This window comes from Clinocottus analis, unplaced genomic scaffold, assembly GCF_023055335.1.
Source record: "Clinocottus analis isolate CAN_PGR_092001 unplaced genomic scaffold, fCliAna1.0.p SCAF_11, whole genome shotgun sequence".
Lineage (NCBI taxonomy): Eukaryota > Metazoa > Chordata > Actinopteri > Perciformes > Cottidae > Clinocottus > Clinocottus analis.
This window is the reverse complement of record NW_027175832.1, coordinates 5,086,459-5,112,207: the sequence shown is the minus strand read 5'-3', so window position 1 is coordinate 5,112,207 and position 25,749 is coordinate 5,086,459. Positions and strand designations below refer to the sequence as shown.

Below are 25,749 nucleotides of genomic sequence, written 5' to 3'. Positions count from 1 at the left end.
TTCGTTCACCTCCGTTTGTACGCACGCAACATTTGCATTTGATTGACACATTAAATGTTTATTCTCGCTCAATTGCCTTATCATGCGGAGGGAACACAACCTCTGTGATGTGGTGACATGTTACCTCAACGGGGCTGGCACGCCATACGACCAACCTCCATCCACCTTATCTCTAATATTAGACAACATGTGGCATAAAAGGATAAAGAGCCTCGCTGGGGAGATGTTGCTGTGCTGTCAGCAAATGGCTGCCAGTGCCAGGTGCGCATATGGAGAGCATCAGAGCCCGCTGCTCACGATGTTTGATGAAGTCAATGTTTGTGTTCCGTCAGCAGTATATTCTTCTTGGCTCAGTCCCCACGGGGCTCCTACAGACACATATGGAGGTAATTTGTTGAAATTCTTCAGCAGAGAACGAAATAAAAGGAGGGGGGGTTGGGCTTGGGATTTGGGGGTTGGAAATCAGTTTTGAGATGTTGGCAAGGAGTGGGGGTGGTTTACATCTTTAAGGGTAAAGGGAACGGAGGTTTCTGTGAGAAATGGCTTTTAAAGAGCTTCACATGCAAATGTGCGTTTCGAGATTTTATGGAAGCCGCTGCATGATGATGACATTAAGCAGAAGACAATAGAGCAAGTGTAAAACCCCACTAGTAGAGCTGTCATTGTCCAATAATTGTTTTGTCACTTTTGCTATTCATACTGCTTTGCTGTTCGGGGAGCTGAAACGTTAAAGTTTGACCTCAGGATGTCACAAAGATAAATGTTAGTTGTGGAATAACCACATTTACAAAGAATCCTCCCCCGGTGAGCATGATTGTGTTCAGCAAGTGTCATGACAATACGCCTTTTGCTCTGAAGTCTTCTGGTTATCATGAATAGTCACAATAAAATCCAATGATGGCAATTCATGTGGGGATATTGTCATTCACCTGGGTCTAAAATTTAAATGGTTTATCCTCTAGAGAGCATGAATTATAAATTGCTTGCCAATTTGCCAAGTAAATGTCCAGGAATCCTGATGTATTGATCATTATCTAGCTACTGGGGTTTTCCAATACGTAGAAAATCTTTTTGGAAATCTGGCCATTGTTTTTCTGAAAACCGTGTCACTTAAAATTATAAGCTATATGAAAAAGTTTGGGAAGAATGATGAGGGAGCTAATCATGTTTGACCACAGGATGTCATCACAAAAAAGGTTTTGCAACGGCAATGTTGACGTAGAGCTGGAAAAGCTCCAAGATTGAGTTCAACTATCAACAAAATGTTGCAACATCCCAAACCAACCTAATCCCATTTAACCCTCTGTGTACATTCAAATGTGTCTCAGGCTCAGACTCCCGGTCAGCGCAGCCCTGTCTCCAGATCTGCTGTAAAGGTAGTGATTGCAGAGAGTTCGCCTTCCTCTTGATGTTTACATTATCCAGACACAGGGGGAGGATGAGGAGAGAAAGAAGGAAAGAGAACCAGAGAGAGAATTACTTACAGCTGCAGCACTGCAAACGTCTGAGGGCTTCTGGGCACCGACACAACATATTATAGCTAACATTAGGATGAAGAGTAGTTTTTATGAGGGGTGATCGCATGTATTGTGTTTGTGGTTGAGTGAGGAGCAGATGAAGGAGGCTGACACAACATGTTTAAGGCCTGCTGTCTTTGCCTCGCTTTAGTTCCGGTTCACTCAAACAGAACATTTATAAGCGACGAATGAGCTTGTAAACATGTGTAGCGGGAAGGGACATTTGGTGAATTTCCATCTCTATGTAAATGTTTCAGTCTGATAGTGATAGCCCTGGAAACCGATTGTGTGCCATGAGCCAAGCAAAGAAAAACTCTCCGAGAGTCCAAAAGCTTGGCACGGCTCAAAAGCCAAGGTCTCCTGGGGAGCCAGCCATCATCATGGTGTTCTGTGAATAAGAAAAACATGCCCAGTGGAGCTGTAATGAGGTCACTTATCAGCCAGGGCATTCGGAGGGTGTGCCTCGCTTCCTCTCAGCATCCCTCCATCTGTCAGGGAGAGGACAAATGACCTTAGCGACGACTGCCAATAATGTTGTGTGTTGCATCAGACTCGATGACAGGCTTCAAGTTGACTGAAGGAGAAAACGGGCCAAACTCTCTGAAGTAGAATAAACCAGGTTGGATTATTGTTGCCTTTGCTTCTTACTCCCTTTAACTCAAGTTACTTTTTTTTTTTTTTACAAACAACTACAAATTGGTTATAGCAAGACCAAACCATGACAGTAACAGCCCATAACAGCTTTCACATCATAAAAAGATGCATCTGAAGAGTGTGTGAGCAGTCTAATGTGCTTGTGTGATGTGGAAATGCATCAGTTTAGTCATTAAAGTGAAAACAGTTGCAACAATCTCAGTGGTGGTTTAATTGTGTGTGTGTGTGTGTGTGTGTGTGTGTGTGTGTGTGTGTGTGTGTGTGTGTGTGTGTGTGTGTAGGGGAAGAGAAGAAACCACAAAGAGTTCGTGAGAAGACTTTGTTAATCACACAGGGTAATTACTTCACAAGTAATCGGGGTTAAACTGCAGTGGGAAAACCCAACAACAGTTTTTTTTTTCCTCCCGGCCACATGATGAGAATTCCATTAATAGAATGTTAAGAGCTGCTGATCAAAAAAGCCTCTCAACAAGAAAAATGGCTCCGGCAAAAACTAATGCTGTGCCATTTGTTGGTCTGTGAGAACTAAAAATATACTCAGCCGCTCTCACTTTCAATTACGACTAAAGATATCTCTGCGAAAATGTTGCACCCCTGTTGGTTTAATGGAGAGGGTCAGGACTGTTTTTTTTTTTTTACAAAGATAAACATTGTGTCATGCTTTTGTGGCTCTGGCTGTTGATATTTGTTGAACATAGAGAGCAACACTCGAAGACTTATAGGCACGGCCATGTTTGGTAGCAAAGAAGTCTTTACACCTTGGATCACTTTGATTAAACAGGCTGATCGAGATGGAAACCGTGTACGCAGAGGACGGTAACAATAGAACAACTAATATAGAGGGTGTAGTCTTTTACCCCGTTAAGAAACAGGAAAAACCAATTTAGTAGTAGTCATAACAAAATTAAATGGTCATAACGAGACAAGATAGCAGCTTTTTGGAGGATGACTGAGTTCTTTTCAATGAATCTTTGCCAAGACATTTCACTTATATTATACATATAAATATCAAAAGATCAACCTTATTGTGTGTAAAAGAGAACGGCCCGGGGATCACCAAAGTCCCCGTTGTCCTCGAGGGACGGCAATCATTGTTGGGATGTTTTAGTTTGGACCAAAGTGTTGAAGAAAAATTGAATTGAACCAGAAAGCGCACCCTCACAGGCTGCAGTCTCGAGGCCAATTTAAGACATTTGAAACAGTCGTTTCCTCGTAGTACTAACACAAGACAGCTGCTGCGCAAAAGTATCACCCTTGGCGTGGCCATAAAAACCAAACACATTTTGCAGCTTATTAAACTAATCAAGTCCAATCTGCTTCTGGGCTCCGCACCTGATCCACAGTGAAATCAATCGGCTTAAGATACCATGTGACCACCGCGGCCCAAAGCCCAGCTCGTGATATGCTGACACGTGCAGTAAATTTACATGTACGACCTGTCGATGGGCTGTGCTTTATTGGGGTTTTATGTGGAGGCAAAGTGGTCCATCAGGAAAGTACAAGACACCGAGGGCAAATAACATTGCTTCGAAGCATTCTCATGTGTGAATGTACTTTGCCACTCTGGCATACTTTCTGTGTGGAGGCTATATTATTCCAGAGAGCCATTGGGGAGAGGGGTTAAAGCCTGGAATGTACACTATTTCCCCACAGGAAGCCGAGCATGGAAGTCTACCATTGCCCCCACGCCCAGATCCTTCCATCACACGCACAGTCGGCCGGCTTCTGAATTAGTGCAAAAGTCAGAGATTCTCACACACGGCATGTATGACACAAAGTGAAACGCATGAAACAAACTGCTTTTGATCTTTCTTTTTTTATTAAAGACATTTTTATCTTTGATACGTCTTACGGTTTCGTTGTACAAAATTTCACATGACATTATACAAAAATATTGAAAGGCAATTCTTAATAATTGCACTGAAGCAGTCTGCCTTGAGAGCTTTGTTGTTCATAAAACTTCATATTCACAAGTTGTCACCCTCACTGGATGACATCTGCCAAGCTTTGCATCTTTAGAGCAGCATGTTTTACATTTACACAGGTCTCGACACACAAGTCATAGTGGGCGTTTCTTCAAAAAGATATAATGGATGTATACACATGATATACAACATTGTACAATGTATGGCAGCACGCAGACTCTTCTGATGCTGTAAAAAAATAGTTTCCCTATAAGCGTCACGTCAACTTGTCTCACTTACCTAAAACTGAGTGAGGATGATGCTTCTAGTGAGTGGTTTTAAAGTTACTTACATTAATGTCATGCAAACATATTAGCCTCATAATTACTTTAAAAATTCAATGTAATGAATTTCGTCCATTTTACAGCAGCCCTACTGTGTTACTTTACAATAATTAAGCTCTTAAGGAGTTACAATGTCCCAAAACTATGATTTTTGGTAAATGACATTTTGCTAAATGGTGCTTTTACACTGCTTGAGGAATGTCCTTTGCTTTACTTTAAGTGTAAATATTCAATTCAGTTTATTTTGTATAGCCCAAAATCACAAATACTAATTTTGTCTCACAGGGCTTTACAGACTGTACACACAGACATTCCTGTCCTCACATCGGATATACACAAATATGACTGTGTATGTAGCACACCTTCCTCGGGGATGTGACTCATCGCTATGATTAGTAGTAACAGTAACGTACATGTACTGCATGTGATGCTTTTTTCCCCACAGTGTTTTTGTTGGTGCAGGTGGTCGTTCTCTGTATGAAGAGGGGCATGATTGTAGGCTATAGACACTGAAATATATAGACATGACATTAAGACACACTGGCACGCTCAAAGGAAGACCTCACCCAAACACCAAACACACACAGGCATACGCAAAGGACACACACTCCCTCCCTCGCTTGCTCTCTCTCTCTCTCTCACACACACACACACACACACACTCTGACCTAACACTTGAGCACCCGTCTGGTACATATAACAGACAGTCATTTCATTAAATGGCTCAGTGGGGGCTCGTCCTAGCCGGCAGAAAGAGGCCCACATCCAACACACACTCTTTCACTGTACTTAACACCTACTGTAACTTATGTGCACTTTCTAAAGAGCGAAACTACATGATGGACATAATACAAAATTTAAAAAAAATCTTACAAAGCTTTCCAAAAGCTTCACTTCAGGTCATTCAAGTGGTGATACACAGTACTGAGTTTTAGCTAAAATGCTGCTATAAATCACACGTACAATGCTTGTGTTTGTAATAAAACCAAACAAAAACAACATCCTTCATGAAATCAAGGAATTTGTTTTTTTGTCGTGATTTGTTAGTCACACAGTGAGTGAGTGGCAGGAATATATAGTGTCGCTCCCATGCTGGATGCAGCCGATGGGAGAAGGCACAACAGAGCTCGGTTACATACAGCTGTCCTTTTCTCAGCTTTTTTTTTTCCATGTCAGACTTTTGTCCATTAAAAAGGCCTCGACACAGGAGAGTCTCCAATGATCTTCATAACAGAAGAGGCAGGAATATCCTTGCTCCTTTCTCTTTTCCACATTAAAATGTCTGGCGAGTCGGAGGAAAAAGATTTCCGTTGAGAAAGCAAAACTTGCTCGGCTGTTTTCCGTGACATCTTCTCATCCACTGAGTTTGTCTGCGTTATCCAGATTGTTGGGAGTTCATTCTATCCTGTATTGGCTGTAGCAGGGATTTAAAAATGGCACAGGTCAGGTTACGTCAGTTTACGGTCTTCTCTACGCCATGATGAGATGGTTGCTCCGCTCTCTGATGTCCGCTGGAGGGACGAGCTCTTTCTTCACTGGTGCTGGCGAAAGGGTAGAACGTCTCCCTTTGAACGTGAACAAGTCGGACACAAAGAATACCTGCGGGGGTGAAAAGAAAACGACAACTTGAGCGCCCCGATCACGGCAAAGTGGCAGATTCAAGATCACGATCTGTTATCGAGAACGATAACAATGCAGGAATGGCCGACTGTATCAATCTCTCACATATGATGCACTCATAATGCATGCATATGCCCACAAACACGCCCACACAGAGCAAAAGAGAGCGAGATAACCTCCTTCTCTTTACGAGCACCAGCTGCCTCCCACTCAGCCAGGTAAACTATACGGCTGCTAGAATTGGATTTTCTCTATTCATTTTTATGCTAACTAATGGGCTACAACAGGTGCATTAATCCCCTCATGTAAATTACAGCAATAGCCCATGTAGCCCTATATTTAAATTAATTCAGTCTGGAGCCTACAGCAACACATAAAATAGAGGACATGGCTTTGTTGACACCGCTATCCTTCTGAAACTTATATTTAATGTTGATGCATAAAGAACAATGTTATTTTATTACAATTCTTTATGTCGTGGGCTATGTGGGAGTTTTGGGGTAATGCATATAAAAAAACCTTTTAAATAAAGAAGGCTCTATGTATTTGACTACCGATTGGGCCGTTGATCACCTGGATCAAAGCTTTGAAGCATTCAGGCCAGCTCTCGACTACACATATGATATTAGTTATACGAGTTAAGAGGTTTTTTTTGTTGGATTGTGGTTTGTTGAAGTGTGTTGCCTTGAATGAAGAAATGTCTCATGAACTATAGCCCAGTTTCATCCTGACCTGATCCGGCTTTCTGTTGACCAGGGACTCTTAACTTTCCCTTTACAGATGCATTCATTCCGAGTTCAGGACACTCAAATTCTTAATGATTTCCAATCTAATCTAATAGGATTACAATGTTAGAACATAATAGAACCACTCACTATGCAGTAGGCCACCAGGGCTCCTTGCACAAAACCCGCCAGCACGTCAGTGGGGTGGTGCTTGTGATCGGAGACGCGGGACAGGCCCGTGTAGAACGACATCATGACGAGGGTGAACTGGGTCAGAGGGCGCAGCAGGCGAGCGCCGTGCCAAGTGAAACGAGACTGCAGGTAGAACTGTACAGGAGACAGAATTGTGAGGCGATATATACAGAAATTCTCGTATCTAACGAGGGGAATTTCCTCCTAATACTTTGTATATTTATACACGATACAACAGAACATGTGTGTTGAAAACAACTCAGTTACTCACCACCAGGTAAAGCATGGTGTACATGGAGAAAGATGCATGTCCAGAGAAGAAAGACTTCCTGAGAAGAATAGAGGACAATCAACATTCCACCACGGCTCACAGTTTGTACAAACACATACAAACTTAGAAGAAACATACATTTCAAATGATGTTTGAAACATTTTCTTACTGCAAAGCATTTAAAAAAAAGATGTTTCTGTACGTTTCCCTCAATGAGTCACAGTACCTGGCCTCCTGAACTTTGCTCTCCGGCCCCTGACACTGGTAGTCAGTGATGTAGCCTAGAGAGCAGTTGATGGTGGAGAAGTCCGGCTTGCACACGTCGAGGAAGTGAGGGCGCATGCGGCCCACCGACACTTTGGCGATGTCGGTGAAGGACTGGCTGATGGCGCAGCCGAAGATGAACACGCCAACTTGCTTGTACAGCGCAGATATGTAGGGGTTCCCCACAAAGGACTTGGACCCCTCGTTCAGAAAGTAGATCCTGTAGCTCTCCCCAATGATGATCTGAAGGGATGGAAGGGATGAATTAAACACGGTCCTAAGTCCCGGTGCCCGATTCCTAAACGCTTCATTCACATCTCCTGAGGGCTCCGTGAAAATGTGCGAGTGCAGAAGAGACAAAATATTTGATGAGAAATCGGAAAGCACTTTGAAAAAAGCATTACTTGGACAGTGGAATGTGTTGGGCGAGCCATGTGCGACGCTCATATTTCACATGTAATTTAATACTCAAAATAACTATATTTTGTTCATCATCTGAACATAATAAAAACCTAATATAAATAGCTCTTTTCGTGCTTTTAGACGTCTCCTGTGCTTGCCAGTGCTCCGGCAATAATCTTGTAGAAATATACATCAAAGTGTGTGATTTGGTGAGGGTGGAAATTTGGGCCTGGAAGAGAGAACTGGGATTGTCACAGTGGAGAATTTAAAAGTGATGTATGTGACTAAATTAACTTTAAAAGATGTTATTTGGATATCTCAAAGAGAATGCAGTGATTTCCTCTGAAGTGGTTCGCAAAGGGCTACTTTAGAGCTGAACGTGTTTACCTGTGCCGTCCTACTTCTGAGAGAAAACAGTGAGGCGACGTGGGAGGTAACTCAAACTGTGTAAAGTTTTGCGCAAGCGTGTAAATAAACCGCCGTCTAAAACCGACAATTGACGTGTAAGACGCACTTAGGGGGGGGGTTGGACAGTCATAACTCAGAACAGCTGCTCCGCAACAACACGGCCTTCCCCTTCATCTCCCTGTTGTCTTCCAGCATCTCACAACTTAAAGTGTGGAAGAGGAGTCAGGACGAGAGTGACGGGGGAGCTCCACGGAGAGAAGTGGAACTACGGAGTTCAGGAGGGGAGGATAGACGAGGCTAAAAGAGTTGAGGAATGAAGAGTGGAGCGGGAAGGAGCGGAGGAGGGGAAGGCACCGCTGGTTCTAATCATCAGAAACGCTGAGCTAGGCGACGTGTCTGATTCTGGTGGCCAGACTCCACCAGGCATGTCGGGGGCACGTTTGTTTTTCAGCGCTCCGGCTGCCTCGCTGCAGCGGCTCGGGTTTCACGCGGGGTTTCTGGCTGTTTTCATGTTAGTATCTCGGCTTCATCAGACATTCTTTTGCGGGGCGCAGAAATGAGTCTCACTCTGGGAACCACCCGATGCAGAGCGAGGGTCTGGGGAGGAGGAAGGGGAGCCCTCGAGGAGATTTAACTCACTGATACAGTGTGTTGTTTTCCACCATCCAGCCCTTTGGAGCCAGCTCAATAAAGCCCAGCTGCTTTCATGGGAAAAAGAGGGAATGGAGGAGAGAACACATCTGGTTCCCCCTCGTGTGAAAGATTTAACTACGTGAATGAATAAATGAACTGGCGTTGTAGGATGTGGAGCTGTTACACCGAGACCTCAAGAGATAATCGTGGGTGCAGAGATGATTTGAGGCTCACGTCAAACGTCTTGTATTTCCACGAGGACACCATGGGGATTTGTGTTTCTTCTAAAAATGGATCTGCATACATTTTAATGGCTGTGGCCTCTTTTGAGCTCTGCTCAGTGGGAAACAAAAGCACTTAATGACCTAATGTTGGTGTTTTCTGGCTCAGAAAACATTAATTCTGTCCAGAAGGCTCCCACATGGACATGGATTGTTAAGTAACGTTTCGTAAAGGGGAAAACGAGATATCTGGCAAGGTCTCCTCGTTTTGGGCCTTGACCACAATTTCACCCCACCAATTACAGTATTTAGCCGAACAACCATTGCATCAACCATAATTACACGGGGCCAGAACTCCTCATCACCATGAAAAACCCCTGTGGCCCCAAAGCCTGCATAGTACTCGGCCCTCCAGGAGGAGGGCACTATTGTCTCGTGTGTTATTGGCGTTACAGTCTAATGGTCAATTCAATTTACAAATTAGATTAAGTCAGGACGGATAGAAATTGAGTGATGGGGAAATAATAAAATGAAGGGAATAACAAATAATGTGTTTTACGCCTCTTTTTTGTTTGTGTATTAGTTTTTTTCTTCAATCTGTGTGGAGATGGGTGAGCATTTAGTTGGATTGCAAAGTGGACTTCTGCTATTACTTCACTGGCCACAGGAGCGGGTGGGAAGCACAACAGAAGATGCGCGTCAGTATCTGCACTGTATTTTATTTGAGACGCAGTACTCCTGTGAAATTGGATGTGTTTTAAGAGAGCTCATCAGTAGTCGTTTACTTCGATGAACAAGTGGGGGAACGAAATACGGAGGCCCGATTTGCGTCCCAGTTATTTGTGTAAAGTTGAACTGAAATGTGTAGTTCTGGGTTCTTGAATAACCAGCTGGTGGTGCGCCACCACACAGCTGCTCTGAGACTTTTTTTCTGTTGTTTGCTTGTGACATGGTGTCACCTTTACAAAATAAAAAGTCAATGAAGAGAGCGACGCATTGTTTACCCCTCCGGTGGAGGCGGAACTTCTCTCTCGTCTCTGTGTCGGAAAAACTGCGGTTGAAAAAATGTACGGGGCGGTTTTAAGCTTCAACCTCTGAACAGCGGCAAATGGATAAAAAATGAGATCAATAACCGGATGAGTGGATGACGGTTTAGTGGGCAGATCTTAGATACATCCTCACTGTTTTCTCCAAAGAGATGGCAGGACACTTCATTTGCGAAAGTGCTTTAATCAACCGAGTCATCTTAAGCCCCCCGAGGAGAAAAGCCTTGAACAAATGTTGCTTTTTATCTGGAATGTGCTGGAGCCAAAGAGAGGGACAGATAGCACAGGTACAGAGGGGTGTTTTTGTTCAGTAATCATGAAGGATAATCTCAGTTTATACCCAGAATGAGTCAACAGTCAGAGGTTTCAACAAGGGTATTTCTCAGTGGGAATAAATGGAAATGTATTGGTTGGGGAAAAAAAGCATGTCCTTTTAATTTAATGATCTTGTTAGAAAAGTGATAATAAACCAATTTTGACAAATATTACAATGCACTGAGGATGAGAAAATGTGATCAATGTGTGGCATAAGGTGTCAGTGGGTGCCGCAAGAAATGGTGAAGGCTGCTGAAACACAAAGAGTGATGATGACATTAGTGATCAGAGTGAGGTGACTTACAGAGAGGATGGTGATTAGAATGCCGGCAGCGCTAAGCACACCGTCGCTAATGGTGTCTCCATGTTTGGCCGGGTACATGATGGACTCATCATCGCAGTAAAACCCTCTATGGTAAGGTTGAACAGCACTGGTCTCAATGACCAAGAAAGGCAGGCCGGCTAGTGTGAAGAAGCAGTGAGCGGGTACAGAGAGAAAGAAGGGGGTGGGGGTGGGTGAGAGAGAGAGAGAGAGAGAGAGAGAGAGAGAGAGAGATGGAGGTGCTGGGGTTAATGATACGCAAATTACAGAGGTCGCAGGTACAAGCAAGCTGCAACAAGGGAACATCTGGGACAGGCTCAATCCATTCTGTGGTTATTATGTGACTAATTCCAAAATAATGACTCCAGCTTTGTTCAATATTCAGTATTAGAGGGAACTTTTTCAGCAGACCTGTGTAAGTCTTAAAGGGCCATACACGTTGTTTATTCACTGCCATTTTCCAAAGCACACGGGACATTTTGGACTCTCTTATGGCTGCCATTGGTTTCTATTCATTTCCCTACAGAATGACAATGAGCAGAAGACATAAGAAAATAAAAGGAACCTGAATACTACTTTAAAGAAAATGACGGCAACAATTTTAAAAGTTGATTTTGTGTAATGTTTTGTAATTTCTTAGCAAAAATGACAATAATTTACTGGTTCCATCTTCTCAAATGAACGTGTGGCATTTTCTCTATTTTCTGACATACACAATTATTCAAAGGCTAAGAGTTAACCATTGAGAATAGTCTTTTGGTATTTTTACCTCATAAATTAAAGTTAATCTATTTTTTTTTTTACAGTAGTTCAATAAATGGAAAGCAATGGCTGACCCTAAAACATCAATTTGAGGCTTAAGATAATACACAGTAACTTTGGAAAATGGATGACAGTGTACATGATTTGCAGCTAATGAGGTACAACACAAAACCACTGAGTGCGAATCAGAGCCTGTCGAACCAATCATGTCTTTTGAGGCATCACAGGCAAAACCATTGGATGAACTGAGAGTGTCCCGACATATGTTCTCTAGTTATCTTGCAGTACCACAGCAGCACTTACGGAGACCACAGGCACAGTGACGCCCACGGCCGTGAGCACGGTGGTGGACACCGTGCTGCCCTTATAGGTCAGCCCGATGCTGTTGTCATTGCAGAAGAATCCTCTCTGGTAAGGCGGGAAGGGACATTTGTGCAAAAACACAGCAACAAGCAACACTGTATGGTTGGACACACAGGATCAAAAGGTCAGACAGCTCTTAAACCCACATCAGTGGACAGCAACTTCAATGGACATTACCAACAGGAAGAAGAAAAAAATGCACACAAGACAGGAAATCTCAGAAATCCACACAAACATTTGAATAGAACTCCCAATAGACATGTATTATGTATATCGTCCCGTTTTCAAAACACTGATGCTGTCATGAGAAAATGAGACAAAATAAACAAAATAAAATGTGTTGGAATTAATGCCAAAATCAAAGCTACATCATTGTTTTGGACTTAAGTGAACCCTTTATGCTGAGAATAGCATCAAGTGATCTCAAACAGGCCGAGTTAGTGCTAAAAGGATTGGATGTGTCATGTTCTTAAGAAAGAAGCTGTTGCTGCTAACTGACAAGAAAAAACAAAAACAGTATCAGAGCCATCCTTCCTTTCCAGCAGAGGCTTTCAAGTACTCTTAAAAATGCCCACTTTAAGATGCCTTGGGGGGTGCCTGCGTCTGATCAATTTAGTGTCTTTCACCACTTAAAGTGGCAAAAAGATCTTATTTATCTCTTGACAACAAACAAGAGTGGGTGTTACTGAGATGCGAGCCAGAAAGGATAGCTTATTTTCTCCATTTACTGAAGGCTTCAATGAAGGACTTTGAAATGTGAGTGTGGACGTGGTACCCAGGAGAGGCCTCAAATCTCTGACAGAATTTGGAAAAACACTTTCAAATCACTTCAAAGTGGCATTTAACTGATGGCGGAGCTTTCAAGTCACCCTTTGAATAATTCTGTGATCTGCTGATACAAAGGAAAACAAACATCAGCGTTCACGTTCCCACACACACACACACACACACTCGCTTCCCCTGTCTCCGAGTCTCAAGATCTAAAATGTGCCAGGGGGTGCAGAGGTCAGAGCTGTGAGCTGCGGGATGGTTGTGGTGAGGAAGGGGGGTGGAGGGGCGGGGCATGATTTCTCAAGCCAAATGTCAACACACGCTTTAGTTGCTGAGCCCCTCAGCCCTTTACATCCACATCCACACAGCTGACTTTGGCCTTTGAAGGGACAGCTGGGTCGTACTCAGGTTACAGACAGAGTTCTGCCTCCTGATGGGAACTCCAGAAAGCTGGCCTTCCCTCCACATTCAGCAGGATTCACATTATTAACTTTCAAAGTTTTCATTCGTACTCTTCAAACAAACACTTGGACGGTGCTACAATCGGCTCTGGAGCAAGTCTGCTGCCGAAAGAAAGAGCAGGGTGGTATGTGACTGTAAAAATATACAGTACTTTACAGTACCCTAAATCCCCTTAGTTTGTTTAGCCTGGCCAGGAACAGAACCACACAGGACTTCCCAAAACAAAGAAATTAAAAAAGTATCCCAGTACTGGATGTGAAATTCATCAACCCTGACCCCAGTAAATGCCTCTTCACACATTCTCAGACCTGATTAAAAAGCACAAGGCCAGAGGCAGAGATTGATATCAAGAGACAGTGAGGTGGCGAATGGGTTCATGAGATAAAGTAGCCACAGCTTTCAAAAAGGAACCCACACAGGGCAAGTGCTTCAAACAGCTGGTGAGAAAGAAGAATAACACAATGGCAATAAGACACTGCCAGGTCCTGTTTTCCATACACTCAGAGGGGATTTCTTCTCCGCTCAGTCCCCCGACCCCTTCCATCCGTCTAAACAGTGCAGCATCAGCACCGAGTGCAGCATGTCAGGGTTTTCCCCCTCTTCCCTCCTTCCTGCTTTCCCGCTTCTAACAGCATGGAGGCGAGGAGGGTGTCCCTGTTCGGCCAACAGCAACACCAGTCAGCAGGCGTGGGGAGGTCTTTAGCATTTGCTCAACATCAACCCAAAGACAACAAAGACAAACAAGATGGAAGTTTTCAGTTGCTTATGTTAACATCGGGTGTCTTTTTTCAAACTTTGCTCTTGATTGATTAACAATCAGCTGAGGGATTCTATGAAAAAGCAAATCCTGTGGCTATGACTTTTACAGCACATAAACAAGGAGTCTCACATCAAAATATTGGAGAAAATGTATCACGATGACACAATTTTCAACGCTTGCCCATTTGCCTTTCCCCCAATTCAGCGCTGGCAGCTCCAACTAGCTGCAGTTTGTGGAAACTAGAATTAATGTATAACTCTCACGCTAAATTAAATCCCCACCATATTTTGGAGGCATTCGCCAAAACACCAAGTGTGACTTATTAAAATAAACAGACGCACATTTTCCACTTGCAGGGATCTCTCACTGTCTGGCGTAGAAATGCATACATGTCTGAGGTAGTTGTGGTGTACACACAGATGCAGTTGTTTTTACTTTACCCCACACAAACTGCCCTCTCTGTCTGTCTGTCTGTCTGTCTGTCTGTCTGTCTGGCCTGCTGCTAAACTGCAAAAGGGAATCCGGGTCTGTCTGCTTGGGTTAAATAAAAATGCATTTGCGTTGAATTGCCAGTGGTTGTAACAGCAGCTTTTTTGCTACATCCATTATTCACATTTCTAAAGAAAAGTAGGTAATACACACAATACAGTTTACATATCTGTTCCCGCTTTATTCCCACCAATACAAAACACACAAAACAAGAAAAAGGTAGTGCTGACAATACACTGGCGACAAACAATACATTTACCTAAAAACATAAATAAATCAAACATAGCAATGTCACATGTAAAGTACAAGCATATATGTATATACAAATTGTGTGAATTTTAAGGTGAACTTAATTTAAGCATTTCAAACTGCAGATATTATTGTGTACCTCTGTTTTATAAGATCCCAATGTGTCCCATATATACACGTCTTGTCTTAGTTTTGGTTAGTTGTAAAGTGTGTATATTTAAAAGTTCCTTAAATTGAGACTAATGTCACAGTACCATTTCTAACTGTCTGTGATTTAACTTTTTGACTTGAGAGACTGAAAAACAATCTAAGGGCCCATATTGGCTGTTCCAATTGAGCAGCACTATTTCAGGACTTTAAATAAAACGCTTCCAGCTCAATTTACCACTTCAACTCCTTTCAGTGCTTTAAGTTTAACTGAAACTCTCTTAAGTACTCTCACTTAATAAACCTACTTTAACTTAATGTTGTATTTGCACAACTGAACATGACAAATAGACATAATTGTAGCTGATTAACCAGCTTTTACCTCGTGCTGAATCAGGACAAAGCACACAAAAACATTATACTGTAAGACGATTAACTAGCAAACATGAAAGCCACCTGCTACGGCTTAATGTAAACTGAACTTGATCACCTCATCAAGATTAAATGGAAATACTAAATAGCGGCCTTCTGTTTTCCTCAGCAATATTTGTCGGGATTTCGCTTTAATCACCACTGAATCAGGGTGAATGTCTCCTTGAGTCTCGTGGGCTGCCTACTGGGGAGCAGGAGTGAGATTTCCCTGGATGCAGTTAAACTAAACTGCAATCAGCGTGTGAGAGAATGGAGGAATGGTGATTATCAGTACCAGCCCTCCATTTCCTCCTTGTGGTTGGTCTCTGTAAACCACATCTTTATCCAGAAAAAACACTGCTGGTTCGTTGACACCCTTCTCTGTGGGAAGGTACATACATACAGAGCAAGTCATGGTGATTTACCCTCTATAGAGACGAAAGTACACTTACACTAAATATAGTTGGTAGGAAAAAGCTATTTATAGTGTCGACCTTTCATGGGATTGTTTTTAACAATGGCGGGCTTGGTGCTTCCTTTCCCCATGCACTTTAGTTTTATATTTGGAACACTGCTTTGCTGTTTGCAATTATGTTCTTACACCAACGCTCAAACACATTGGAAATGCATGGTTGCATCAGAGAGGAAAAACAATGAGTGAAAAAAGTGAATGGTCAAAGGTTTAAGCCTTAGAACAAGCAAACCTTTTGAAGGACTTTTGGGCTCAAACTTTAGTGTAAAAATAATAAATGACAACTTTAACCCAGTGTCTGCAGCTGATAAACATCACAGGACCTCTGCTGAAGAACATGCACAGACTGACCGCTTCACCACTTCCCTTAATTAATGCACAGTACAGATTTATGTATATAAATATTGTGCCAGATGTTGAGATCAAGCGAATTCCTGCTGGTGTGGAATGTGAGCTATTCTGGAAAATATAATAAGGGAGTCAAAGCAGAGGTGCAGTACAGGTGTGGCAGGAGAGACCAAAGAAATATTTTTGTATTAGTTTCTCTTCTGCCAGCACTATTTATGTGAGTGGTGGAGGCTGAAAAAGCATATTTTCACTAGCCGAGCGAGTGAATCTTAAATATGTCGCTTAGCAGTTACAGCTAAACGTGAGGGAGACAGTTGCTAACAGGGCATCACTTGTTGCTACGGTAACACAGCTGGTCGAGCTGAAACAAGTTGGCCAACAAAAGGGATTGAATGTGATGATAAGCTTTACATCTGTTTTAAGTTAGTTTCTTAGTAGTTTCACTTACATTTAGTTGATTAATGAAGCTGCTGTTTAGCTAGCTTAACCTATAAGGAGTCCGTAGAAACGTTTCCTTTGACGTTAACGTTAAATAGAATAATCATACGATACACCGGTTAACTATCTGACGTTATGGGGAATATGATATTATTAAGGAAACAAACTCATACGGTAGATGAACACGATTTCAGTTGAGCAAAAAAAAAAAGTGGACCGCGGCAACTTGAACACGAGTCCTGTAACTTTCAACGTTACACATTAAACTGTTAATGGACAACGAACCAATTGTGAGCGTGAAAAGGCCCAAAGTCCTCTTCATAACACCAGTCACATAGTTACACACAAACATAGAGTTTCGTTACATAAACATGGCCTCATACGTGTTACATATGAAGGAGAGTCGCATTCAGTGAGTCTCTTACCGAGAAACAGGCAGAAGAGGTCCACTCCGACCAGCAGCTTCCTCCGGCTGTGGTCTTTGCCGGTGTTGTTCTGTGAACTCCCGCCGTTCCTCATCTCCGCTGCCATAGTTTTCTCATATATCAAACAGCGTTGCATTTAAAAACGCGTTACGTGGTTCAAGCAAAAACAAAGGGAATACAAGTCTTCCTACAAGCTATCGCAGTGCGTTTACTGTGTTTTATACCATCTACAAGTTGTTCGCTGGTCTACTTGAGTCCTAAGGAGGAGTCGTCATGAGAGTCTGCTTTTCAGAAAACGCGCTCTCTCGAAATGTAATCACTAGTTCCTGTCTTCTAACAATCGCAGCCCGCTTTCTTCTAACTTGTCCTCATCCCTAACTCCCCTCTTTAGGGCAGTGAGTCCTGTGACGACCTTCCAAGAAGACCACTCCCCCAGCTCCTCCCCTTTCAATTAATGCCATATGCTTCTTCACACTCTCACCTCTGGGTGCAACTCAGCAGGACCGAGGGGGATTTACCAAGTCAAGTCAGCCGGAGCATGACACATATCCAGTAAAAGGAGCTCAAAGTGTACATATACGTGGTTAGGTCTAGCCCCCCTACCTCTTTTTTTTTTATTAGAGTACTAATGTTAAATTGGTAAATAGTCTACCCAGTGGAAAACCAACACATGATGATGTAATACAGACGGTAAGTGTAATATATGTGCCCCATTAAAAATATAAAGACTAAAAAGTGGAAATTTTAAGCAACAAAATGAAGATGGAGCATGGCTCATATGTGCCACCTTGACAACGTATCGGGTAAGTGAATTTAGGCCTACAGGAAGTACATTTTAGACACTTGTTCTAGTAGTCTGTTATAGTCGGGGACAAACTGTCATCAAAAACAAAAATCATAAACAAATATTTATTAGATGCAACACAGAAGCAAAAGAAAAATCTAAATGCAAACACATTTACAAACTAATCCTTAATTGGAAGCTTTACAAGTGACTAGTGGCTACGTTAGGTCATTGCGCTTTGGATTAAGTGCAATGATTACATTTGTGCTTCAGTAACATAAGAGAAAATAAAAGTGTAGAACACAATGTGATACAAGCGCAACAAATTAAAACAAAAAAAATTGAATGAAATAAGAATTAAAGTGGTCACATCAGCAACGTAAATTCACAATCGTTTCTTTTCTCCTCTGTACAGGATCAAAAGACATGTTCAGCTACATGCCAAGCTGGTCTTCGTGGCAGATATTCTTCATGGTGACATTACTCGCTTCAGCCAATGTGGTAATCAGAAGGTGTCAGCATATAGCGGCGGCGGAGGAAGGAATCCCAGCTCAGTGAAGTCGGTCTCCTGTTCACTGTCACAAAACATAAATGGGACACAATAGTTCAGAAGGAGGATGCCAAACAACCGGAAGTACTGCATGTTTAGTGTACGAGTACTAATGTGAATGAAGAGCCAACGGAGGCAAGCTTCCCTTGCTGATTAGAAGGAAACATGTCAACACTTACGGGTATGCAGGCTCCTCAACACCACACAAGAAGTCTGGAAAAAGACGAGCAGATACAAATATCCCATTAACTTTGAACTGCAATCTGTCTCGCGCCATGTCCCCGGGGGTAAAAGAGCCAGAGAGATGGCGATAGAAGTCATTTTCCATTACAAGCAAGACGCCAACCTGGCTGTTGAGTCTAAAGAGATTTGTAAGTGTCCTCCTCTGAGCTTCACCATTATCAGTGAGAGTGACACAAGTGGTGACAACAGTGGAGTCATGGAAAATAGAAAAATCTACTGCGTAAACTTACTTGATGGCTCAGCACTTTACATAGGAGACAGTGGATAAGATGAAGGAAAACACGTTATAATCATTATCGTGCTCAGTGATTACAGAGTTTAAATATGACAGCATCACTAGACATCACATTTTATAAAGCGTAGTAATGGTTGAGGTCCTGGATAAGAGAATACTGTACTTTGTAGGAGTTCCTTCGTCGCGATCAGGCAGGACATCAAATTCATGTTTGCGGTTTTGAAAGAAGACGGCTAGTTTCTGCAGGGCCTCGTGTCTGGTCCTAAACGTTGAAGACGAGACAGTTAGGACTCATTTGACTCCAAGAACCCTGACTTTTCATACTCATCAGTGGCCTAAAGGGGCGAGGAGCACCCATACAATTATGATCCAATACAGTAATCCTGAAATAAATACAACCCTTACCAAGTGAAAGAAGGCCTGTCCTGTGCCTGCAGAACAGGGGACTCTTTAACAGGCAAGACTTTGAAGATTTTGGGCTAAACTATATGGAGCACACAGATTTAAGGCAACAAACTTTATTTGAGGACTAATGTTTCGTTGCCAAGTCACTCTGATAAAGATGCAAGTGCCGTTGAAATGTTAGTCCATTTATCACTCAATCAAAAATCATTTTTCAAGCAAAAGTTTCAGTTTCTCAAATGTGCTGCTGTAAAATGCAGATGTTTAGGATTCAAACTGCTGCTCAAACAAAACAACCCATTTGAATATCTCATCTTAGATTCTGGTAAATAATATTTTTAATATGTTTTAATCATTTTTTCAACATTTTACAAAAGATTAATTGAGAAAATAATGTGTCGCTCCAGTTTGGCATGTCCCCTTCTTAGTGTCATCCAATGCATAATCTTGTCTTCGGTTTCTACTGTAATCACAGAGTAGAGGATACAAGCACCGATCCCTAAAATGTCAGGGCTGATGAAAAATGTCTTTAGCGCTCCACTTTATTATTCTTCTTTCCAATGTTTAATATTTAGTTACTTGTGAAGTTTATGGGTATGCACATACATCACATGTTGCACGCTCGCCGTTTCGAGAAGAACTAGATGTAGAAAGATTTATGTACGTATGGGTAAGCAAGGGGAACGAGCCAAGGCATCCGCCTTGAAACTTACTGCGTGTGTAGGTCTTCCAGGTTGGCATCGCTCAGAGTGTGCTGGGTGCTGACATAGCCACATGCTGTCAAAGGAGTAGGTGAGGGAGGGAGGGGTGGGGGGTGAAGACAGTATGACAGAAGAGGGAAGGAGTAAGGAAGCGGCATGGTAGAAGTGCACATCAAAAGGCCTTTTACAGTCTGCCATATGTCAAAGCATAGCATAAAACTACCACAAAGTTGGCATTTCCCTTTGAGCCCGAAGGCTGAGAGGAGGAGGAGGAGGAGGGGGCACCATGTTCTGTTCTCATGTTTTCACTTCAAAAAGGACCGGCTGTAAAATGTACTCACACATCTCGGGCTGTGAGGCCGCCTGATGGGGACCGCTACTACACAGAATGAAGAGAAAGAACAACAATGTTTTACGACACGCCGCGTACCACATCAATTCAATCACATCTTTTAGAAGGAATGAATTGTATGTACTCTTATGTGGTCAATGGTTTTCATCATTCTTCCTAGAAACAACACGCATTTTAAAGCAACTTTAAACCAGAGTAGAAAGAATAGTACTTACTGGCTCTCACTGGAGGGCGAGAGGGTCTCATCTTCACAGGCCCACTCTTCACTGTCATCTGTGACTGTGGAAAAACACATTAGTTTGATTAAGCACAGTGTGTGCTTGCTGATGATAGATGTTTGGCACAGCAGAGTTTCAAACCACGAGCGCACATGGAATATTTTCACAATCATAAAACAACATACGGCTGTCAAGCAGATGAAAACTACTTCAGTTATTCAGGCAAAGCGTTGCGTCGTGCGAGTCTTGGGCTCATATTCAACCTCTGCAACTGTTCTCTGTCCTACAGTATATTGACTAGTTTAATATAAGGCTGAAGTGCTTTTTGAGATGTTGAATTAGCAGAGTTAGGGTAAGAGGTGACTGTGAAACCAGTCTAACAGAAAGTCTTTGTGGAAAGGCTACTGGCACTTACAGCTGCTTGTTAGTACAGGATGGCTGGAGGATCTGCAAATCAAAGAAAACCGGTATGAACGAGTGATCATGACACACACTTTTTTTTTCTTCCGTTATTGAGAAAACAGAACATTTTGTCAGTGAGCTACCCAGTACCTGCTCCCAATGCTGATGGTATCTCCCTCCAGGTTGCCTCCTCGTCCAGCTGCTTGGGCCTTCTTGCCAAGTTCCAGCATCTCTTTGATATTTAGTTCTACATTCATCACTGAAATATAACCGTCTGCAATACCCAGGACAGAGCAGTTAGTTGAAAACACTGAGAAACTGTGGTGGAAATGTGAAGAAACAAAATCACTCCTGTTAACAAGTCTCATAACTTATATGTGGGGAGATGTTGATCTTGAGCCCGTTTCTAGTCCAACATGCATGTAGTTCAACAGGCAAGTCCTGTATTCAAGTCAACAAATGCTTTGGTTCTTAAAGTTTAGGTCAACTCTTGTGACACAACCTGGCATCAACACCAATAAAACTAAAACTCACACTTGTGGTTGGCGTCTCGGGCCAACCATTTGCCTTTTGGGCAGCTGGTGGTCCGAATGATGCTGACCGTGTCCCCGCTCGTGACTGGCAGGTCATTTTTGCGAACCTTGCTGGCCACCGTCACCTTGGCGTGGTACATGGCCTCCTCGTCGCCCGTCACCTAGTGTCAGATTGCAGTAATGATCGATTTCGCAGCAGTAAAAAGGTGCATTTGTTTGCTGGTTTTCACTGACCGTCATTGTGACACCAAGATATTCACCAAAAACAAAAGGTAGGATGTAAGAAATTAAAATTCAATCAATAAAAGACAAATGAGAATTACAGGCCTTTCAAAAGGAGACAGCCTAACTTACTTTGAACTTCTTTTTCATTTCATTTTCCTTCTTCTCCCTTTCCTTTTGCTCTTTTTTCTCCTTCTCCAGTCGGTGTTTTTCCCTCTTCTTATGTTCTTTAAGGTCAGCATTGTATGCGGTTTGGCGTTCTTTACTAAAAACAAGTCAGACTGTTAAGTGGCAAAATATTCCAACTAATTATTTTCGCTAAAGAATACATGAACCACTGAAAAAATAAATAGAACTGTATGCTGGTAACAAAAGCCATTTTCAATGTGAAAACAACAAAACAAGCGTTTGGCCAGCTGCTTGAGAGGTCTAACATACCTGTGGACGTGATTATGGGCCCAATGACCATGCTCTCCTAATACATTGCCCCTGCAGTTGGATTACCACAGTAAAAAAAAATAAAAAAAATCAATGGCTGCCTTCCATCCGACAAAGACATTGATAAAACAGATGACTTGTATGTTTGAAAAAAAATAAGAAGACATACCACGGATTCCGTGGCCATATGTGAAGAGACACCTCCTCTGTCTCCAAATAAATATGAAATTTAGATTTTTAATTGACTGAAGATGATTATTAGACAGAACAAAGCATATTACATTGTTTCAACATTGCAAACCTAACTGTTCTCGTATAGCGTACTCACTAAAATCATTATACGCAATGAAAAGAAGAAAAAAAAAAGATCTACCATAAGGTTGTTTTCAGCATATGGATCTGTAAACAAGGGTAAACGAGGACGTTTAACAGGGAAAAGAAAACTCAGCTAAAGATATTGGCCAAGAAGATGCATTGAGTAAACACTCTTACTCTTCAGACCACCACTTCGCCGACGCGAGTTCTGGCCAAACATTAATTTGTGGATATTCTCGACGTCCTCATACACATTGTCGCACGCTTCGTAGTAACTGTCTTGTTGAGATACACTAGAGGGGAACAGACAATCAAATTGTACCAACAGTCAACACACTGAAATGTGCAACATTCCTTTATCAAAGTGCGATTGCACGTACTCCAACCCTCACCTTGGATGGGATTGAATCCCATCATTCAATGCTCCGTGACTAACACCGTCCGTTTCCTGTGCAGCAGAGTGAGACTCAGCATCTCCCGGATCAGTCTCATCAGCCTGAGTGCTAGAGAGAGGACCTGCGATCACGTCCTCACTCTGAGACCATCGCTCTGAAACAGCGGGCTCTGGGAAAGCTGACAAGTTTATTGGTTCAGGGAAGCTGGCTGGATCGAGGGGTATTAGGTTTTGACTGCCAAGGTTCAGATCTTGGATCCCGGTTCTCATGAGGGTCTCTAGAGGGTCACACACCAAGAAGTCAGGTTGTGGATCCTCGAAACTGAGGAGCCCGCAGTCATCTTGTACAGGAAGATCAGTGCCGACTAAGTCAAAGGTCTCCAGTTCTAGCGAACCAATGTCAACAGCCTCTCCCTCTGCCGTTCCCATCTCTGAAATCTCAAAATCTGGAAACTCTGGATCGTCTAGTCCAGAGGGGGAGACGGATGGGTGCTCAGCCTCTGGCTCTTTGCTCGATATCTGGCTGAGACCTGGCGACACCTCTAAAATAAGAAACCAAAATCAGCACTTGAACAGATGTTCAACCTAACCACAAATAAATATAATGAAAACTGCAGTATGTGTGATACACATCGAGCGATGGCCAAGTAGATACAAATTCAACTCCAGGAGGCGAGGGGGGGCGGGCACAAATGGAAATAGAAAACAAAAAGCAAGATATTAAAGTAAGGTAACATACCGTTAAGTGTGGGTTGGAGGTAATTGCTGAGATCTACTGATGGAGGTCTGTGGGGTTTTGGTGGCATTGGCCCCTGTGACATCAAGTCAGGTAGAGGCCTCTTTTCAGGAGCAGAGGATGAATGAGGTGCATCAGTCCTGATAGAGGGAAGAGGCTTATCCCAGTCAAACTGCTTGTCCAGCACAGTCCCTAGTCATTGGAAAACACAATATAGAAAATGCATTCGATGAATAAAATCTGATGTGAAGAAGAAAAAAAAGTTTATGCCACTGAATACGACTTACTGCGTGCATAGTGGTTTACTTTGCAGAAAGGCCGGGCCGATAGACAAGCCATGTGTGGAAGACAGACTGCTGAGGGTTTGGGTAGCATGGGTTCAACAAGGTTCTTGTGCGGCAAAGGGAAGCCTTTGTCTCTTGAGACGTAGTCAGGAGAACGCGAGCCCTTAGGTTTAGCAGACATCAACATCTGCCTGCGTGAAAACTTCTTCTTGGCTCTCTCCAAGGTGCTAATAAATTTGTTGTTGGAATCGACACTTGTCTCGTCAAGAGGAGGGGTGCTTGGGATATTATGGCTCTGGAGGGAGACCTCAGCAGTTGATTGGTCACCTTGAAGCAGAAGCCCATCTTCTGTGGTTTGTTTTTCCACTGAGAGTAACACACCAGGGGCACTGGAAGGTCTGGTGGTCAAATCAGCATACATAGGCTCCTCTCCATTTTCTGCACTGCCCTTTGATGCTTTGGCTGACTTGAAAGGAAGCAGCAAACCTTTCTTCTTGATTTTAGTGTGTGGAAGAACTTCTTTCCCTGGCTCTGGATCCAGTTTGTGCTCCTTGTTGGCTGGTGGTGACGTCTTTTTCTCTTTTACAGGAAAGACAGGAAGCACCAGAGGCATGCGTCTGTCTTTGAGGGACTGCCTTGTTGTGCTGTATCCATTAGCCGGCTGAGATGGGGGGGCAGTCTGCTGAGGTTGTGGTGGAAAGGAAATTGGTCGCTTACCTCCAGATGCCCGCAGCCCATCGCTGAAGAAGACCCGGGGAACCACTGGGGTCTCGTTTTCTACAGCAATATTAATACCGCTGACCACGGAGCTGCTGTGACCTCCAACAGGAAGAAGGTGTTTGGGTTTCTCCGAAACAGCTGGTCGACTGGTTTTGGATTGAGCTAAGAGGGCCTCTTCCTGAAACTTGGCCCTCAGAGCTTTGAAGTTGCTCTGTCCCCCAATTAAAGAAAACAAAATATAAATCAAGAACCATTAGATTAACATATCAATTCTAATTACTTTCATAGACAATTTAATTGCTGGTTGATTTCAGGAGACAGACCCCAATGCTGACAACATAATTTAGGGGTTGGTTTACCAACATTACAAAAAGTATTTTCTCACGCACGCCGTGTCTCCAGTGGTAACCAGTTATGCTGATTGTTTTGGTGGAGGTTTTGAAATGCATCCAGATATTTCTGATTTTCTTCACCCCAATACATTGGAGGTGAATGGAATCTTTCATCAGAGAGCAGCTTCAACAATAAGTTGTTCTATTGATCTCGACCTAGATAATCAATTTGAGCCATTTTGTGTTCTAGTACATTTGCTGGTTTTCTTCATCTTCGATGATTGTAAACTGAATTTGGAGTTTGAACTGATGGGTGGACAAAACAAGACATGTCAAGGCAGCTTGTGGGAAATATAACGGGCATTTAAATTTTCTGCATTTTACACACAAAAAACCATTAACTTATTAAACAAGAAAATATACAGATTAATACACTATGAGAACACATGTTAGTTCACAGCACACAGTTTATGATGTCATTTTTTAAGGCTTTGTGCCACACAAAATAAATTAAATTGGAGGCAGATACCTCATAGATGTCTGAATTATCTGCAGGACTAGCATGAGAAGTAGCTCAGATTAGAACATGTTTTGTAGTTTGTATAAAGTGACCATATAATGTATTACACATGGGGTAACAGCTAGCAAAGGGCACGGCCATAAAGCTAACATTACCTCCACGTAGCTATCAGTCCGCAAGCTAAAGTTATTCACAACAACGTCTTTAAAAGTTACCTCTTCCATTGTCGCTCGTTTTGTTCATCACTGTTCAGCGTACAGCAAGCGGCCTTAACGGTGTGGACGCTGCTGGCTGCGTTGATACATTTCAAATGTTGACGCTAAAACAAACAATTTGAATGCTCCGCCGTGAGACGCAAAAAAAAAAAAAAAGAAGACGCACCTGCGCGCTCCGGGTGACCTCATGACGTGCGCGTTCATGATGCGTAATTGTC

At 42.7% G+C, this 25,749-nt stretch overlaps 2 protein-coding genes across 4 annotated transcripts; both read right to left on the bottom strand.

The window, feature by feature from the left end:
- Nucleotides 1–4,007: 4,007 nt before the first annotated feature.
- LOC137782218 (phospholipid phosphatase 3-like) lies at nucleotides 4,008–17,273 on the bottom strand. Of its 2 annotated transcripts, none has more exons than XM_068571413.1 (6): nucleotides 16,936–17,273; nucleotides 11,904–12,058; nucleotides 7,454–7,734; nucleotides 7,228–7,285; nucleotides 6,915–7,091; nucleotides 4,008–6,018 (listed from the first exon to the last, which is right to left on the bottom strand). In XM_068571413.1, the coding sequence occupies exons 1-6, from the start codon at nucleotides 17,069–17,071 to the stop codon at nucleotides 5,890–5,892; spliced, it is 936 nt and encodes a 311-aa protein (XP_068427514.1). In that variant the 5' UTR covers nucleotides 17,072–17,273; the 3' UTR covers nucleotides 4,008–5,889. The 2 variants fall into 2 exon arrangements, with proteins under 2 accessions (XP_068427514.1, XP_068427513.1); XM_068571412.1 differs by lacking the exon at nucleotides 11,904–12,058 and adding an exon at nucleotides 10,821–10,978.
- A 557-nt stretch (nucleotides 17,274–17,830) lies between these two features.
- si:ch211-188c16.1 (uncharacterized protein LOC562677 homolog) lies at nucleotides 17,831–25,660 on the bottom strand. 2 transcript variants are annotated; one of them, XM_068571059.1, is made up of 19 exons: nucleotides 25,532–25,660; nucleotides 23,748–24,675; nucleotides 23,464–23,652; nucleotides 22,723–23,266; nucleotides 22,508–22,623; nucleotides 22,389–22,414; nucleotides 22,185–22,225; nucleotides 22,016–22,066; nucleotides 21,710–21,842; nucleotides 21,357–21,516; nucleotides 20,973–21,096; nucleotides 20,836–20,867; nucleotides 20,418–20,481; nucleotides 20,192–20,229; nucleotides 19,863–19,926; nucleotides 18,911–19,009; nucleotides 18,743–18,756; nucleotides 18,449–18,482; nucleotides 17,831–18,294 (listed from the first exon to the last, which is right to left on the bottom strand). In XM_068571059.1, exons 1-19 carry the CDS (start codon nucleotides 25,538–25,540, stop codon nucleotides 18,225–18,227), a joined length of 2,736 nt encoding a protein of 911 aa, XP_068427160.1. In that variant the 5' UTR covers nucleotides 25,541–25,660; the 3' UTR covers nucleotides 17,831–18,224. The 2 variants fall into 2 exon arrangements, with proteins under 2 accessions (XP_068427160.1, XP_068427159.1); XM_068571058.1 differs by lacking the exon at nucleotides 18,743–18,756.
- Between the last annotated feature and the right edge of the window lie 89 nt (nucleotides 25,661–25,749).

Bases quoted from the DNA above. Each gene is read 5' to 3' on its own strand.
- LOC137782218 (XM_068571412.1), bottom strand. From the start codon at position 17,071: ATGCAACGCTGTTTGATATATGAGAAAACTATGGCAGCGGAGATGAGG. The intron at 10,979-16,935 runs GTAAGAGACTCA...TCTTCACACTAG, and splicing joins CCTCTTCTGCCTGTTTCTCG to CCGGCCTGCCTTTCTTGGTC. The intron at 7,735-10,820 runs GTAAGTCACCTC...CCATCCCTTCAG, and splicing joins TTCTAATCACCATCCTCTCT to ATCATCATTGGGGAGAGCTA.
- si:ch211-188c16.1 (XM_068571059.1), bottom strand. The intron at 20,482-20,835 runs GTAAGTGCCAGT...GTTTTTCCACAG, and splicing joins TCCTGTACTAACAAGCAGCT to TCACAGATGACAGTGAAGAG. The intron at 20,230-20,417 runs GTAAGTACTATT...CATTCTGTGTAG, and splicing joins TCGCCCTCCAGTGAGAGCCA to TAGCGGTCCCCATCAGGCGG.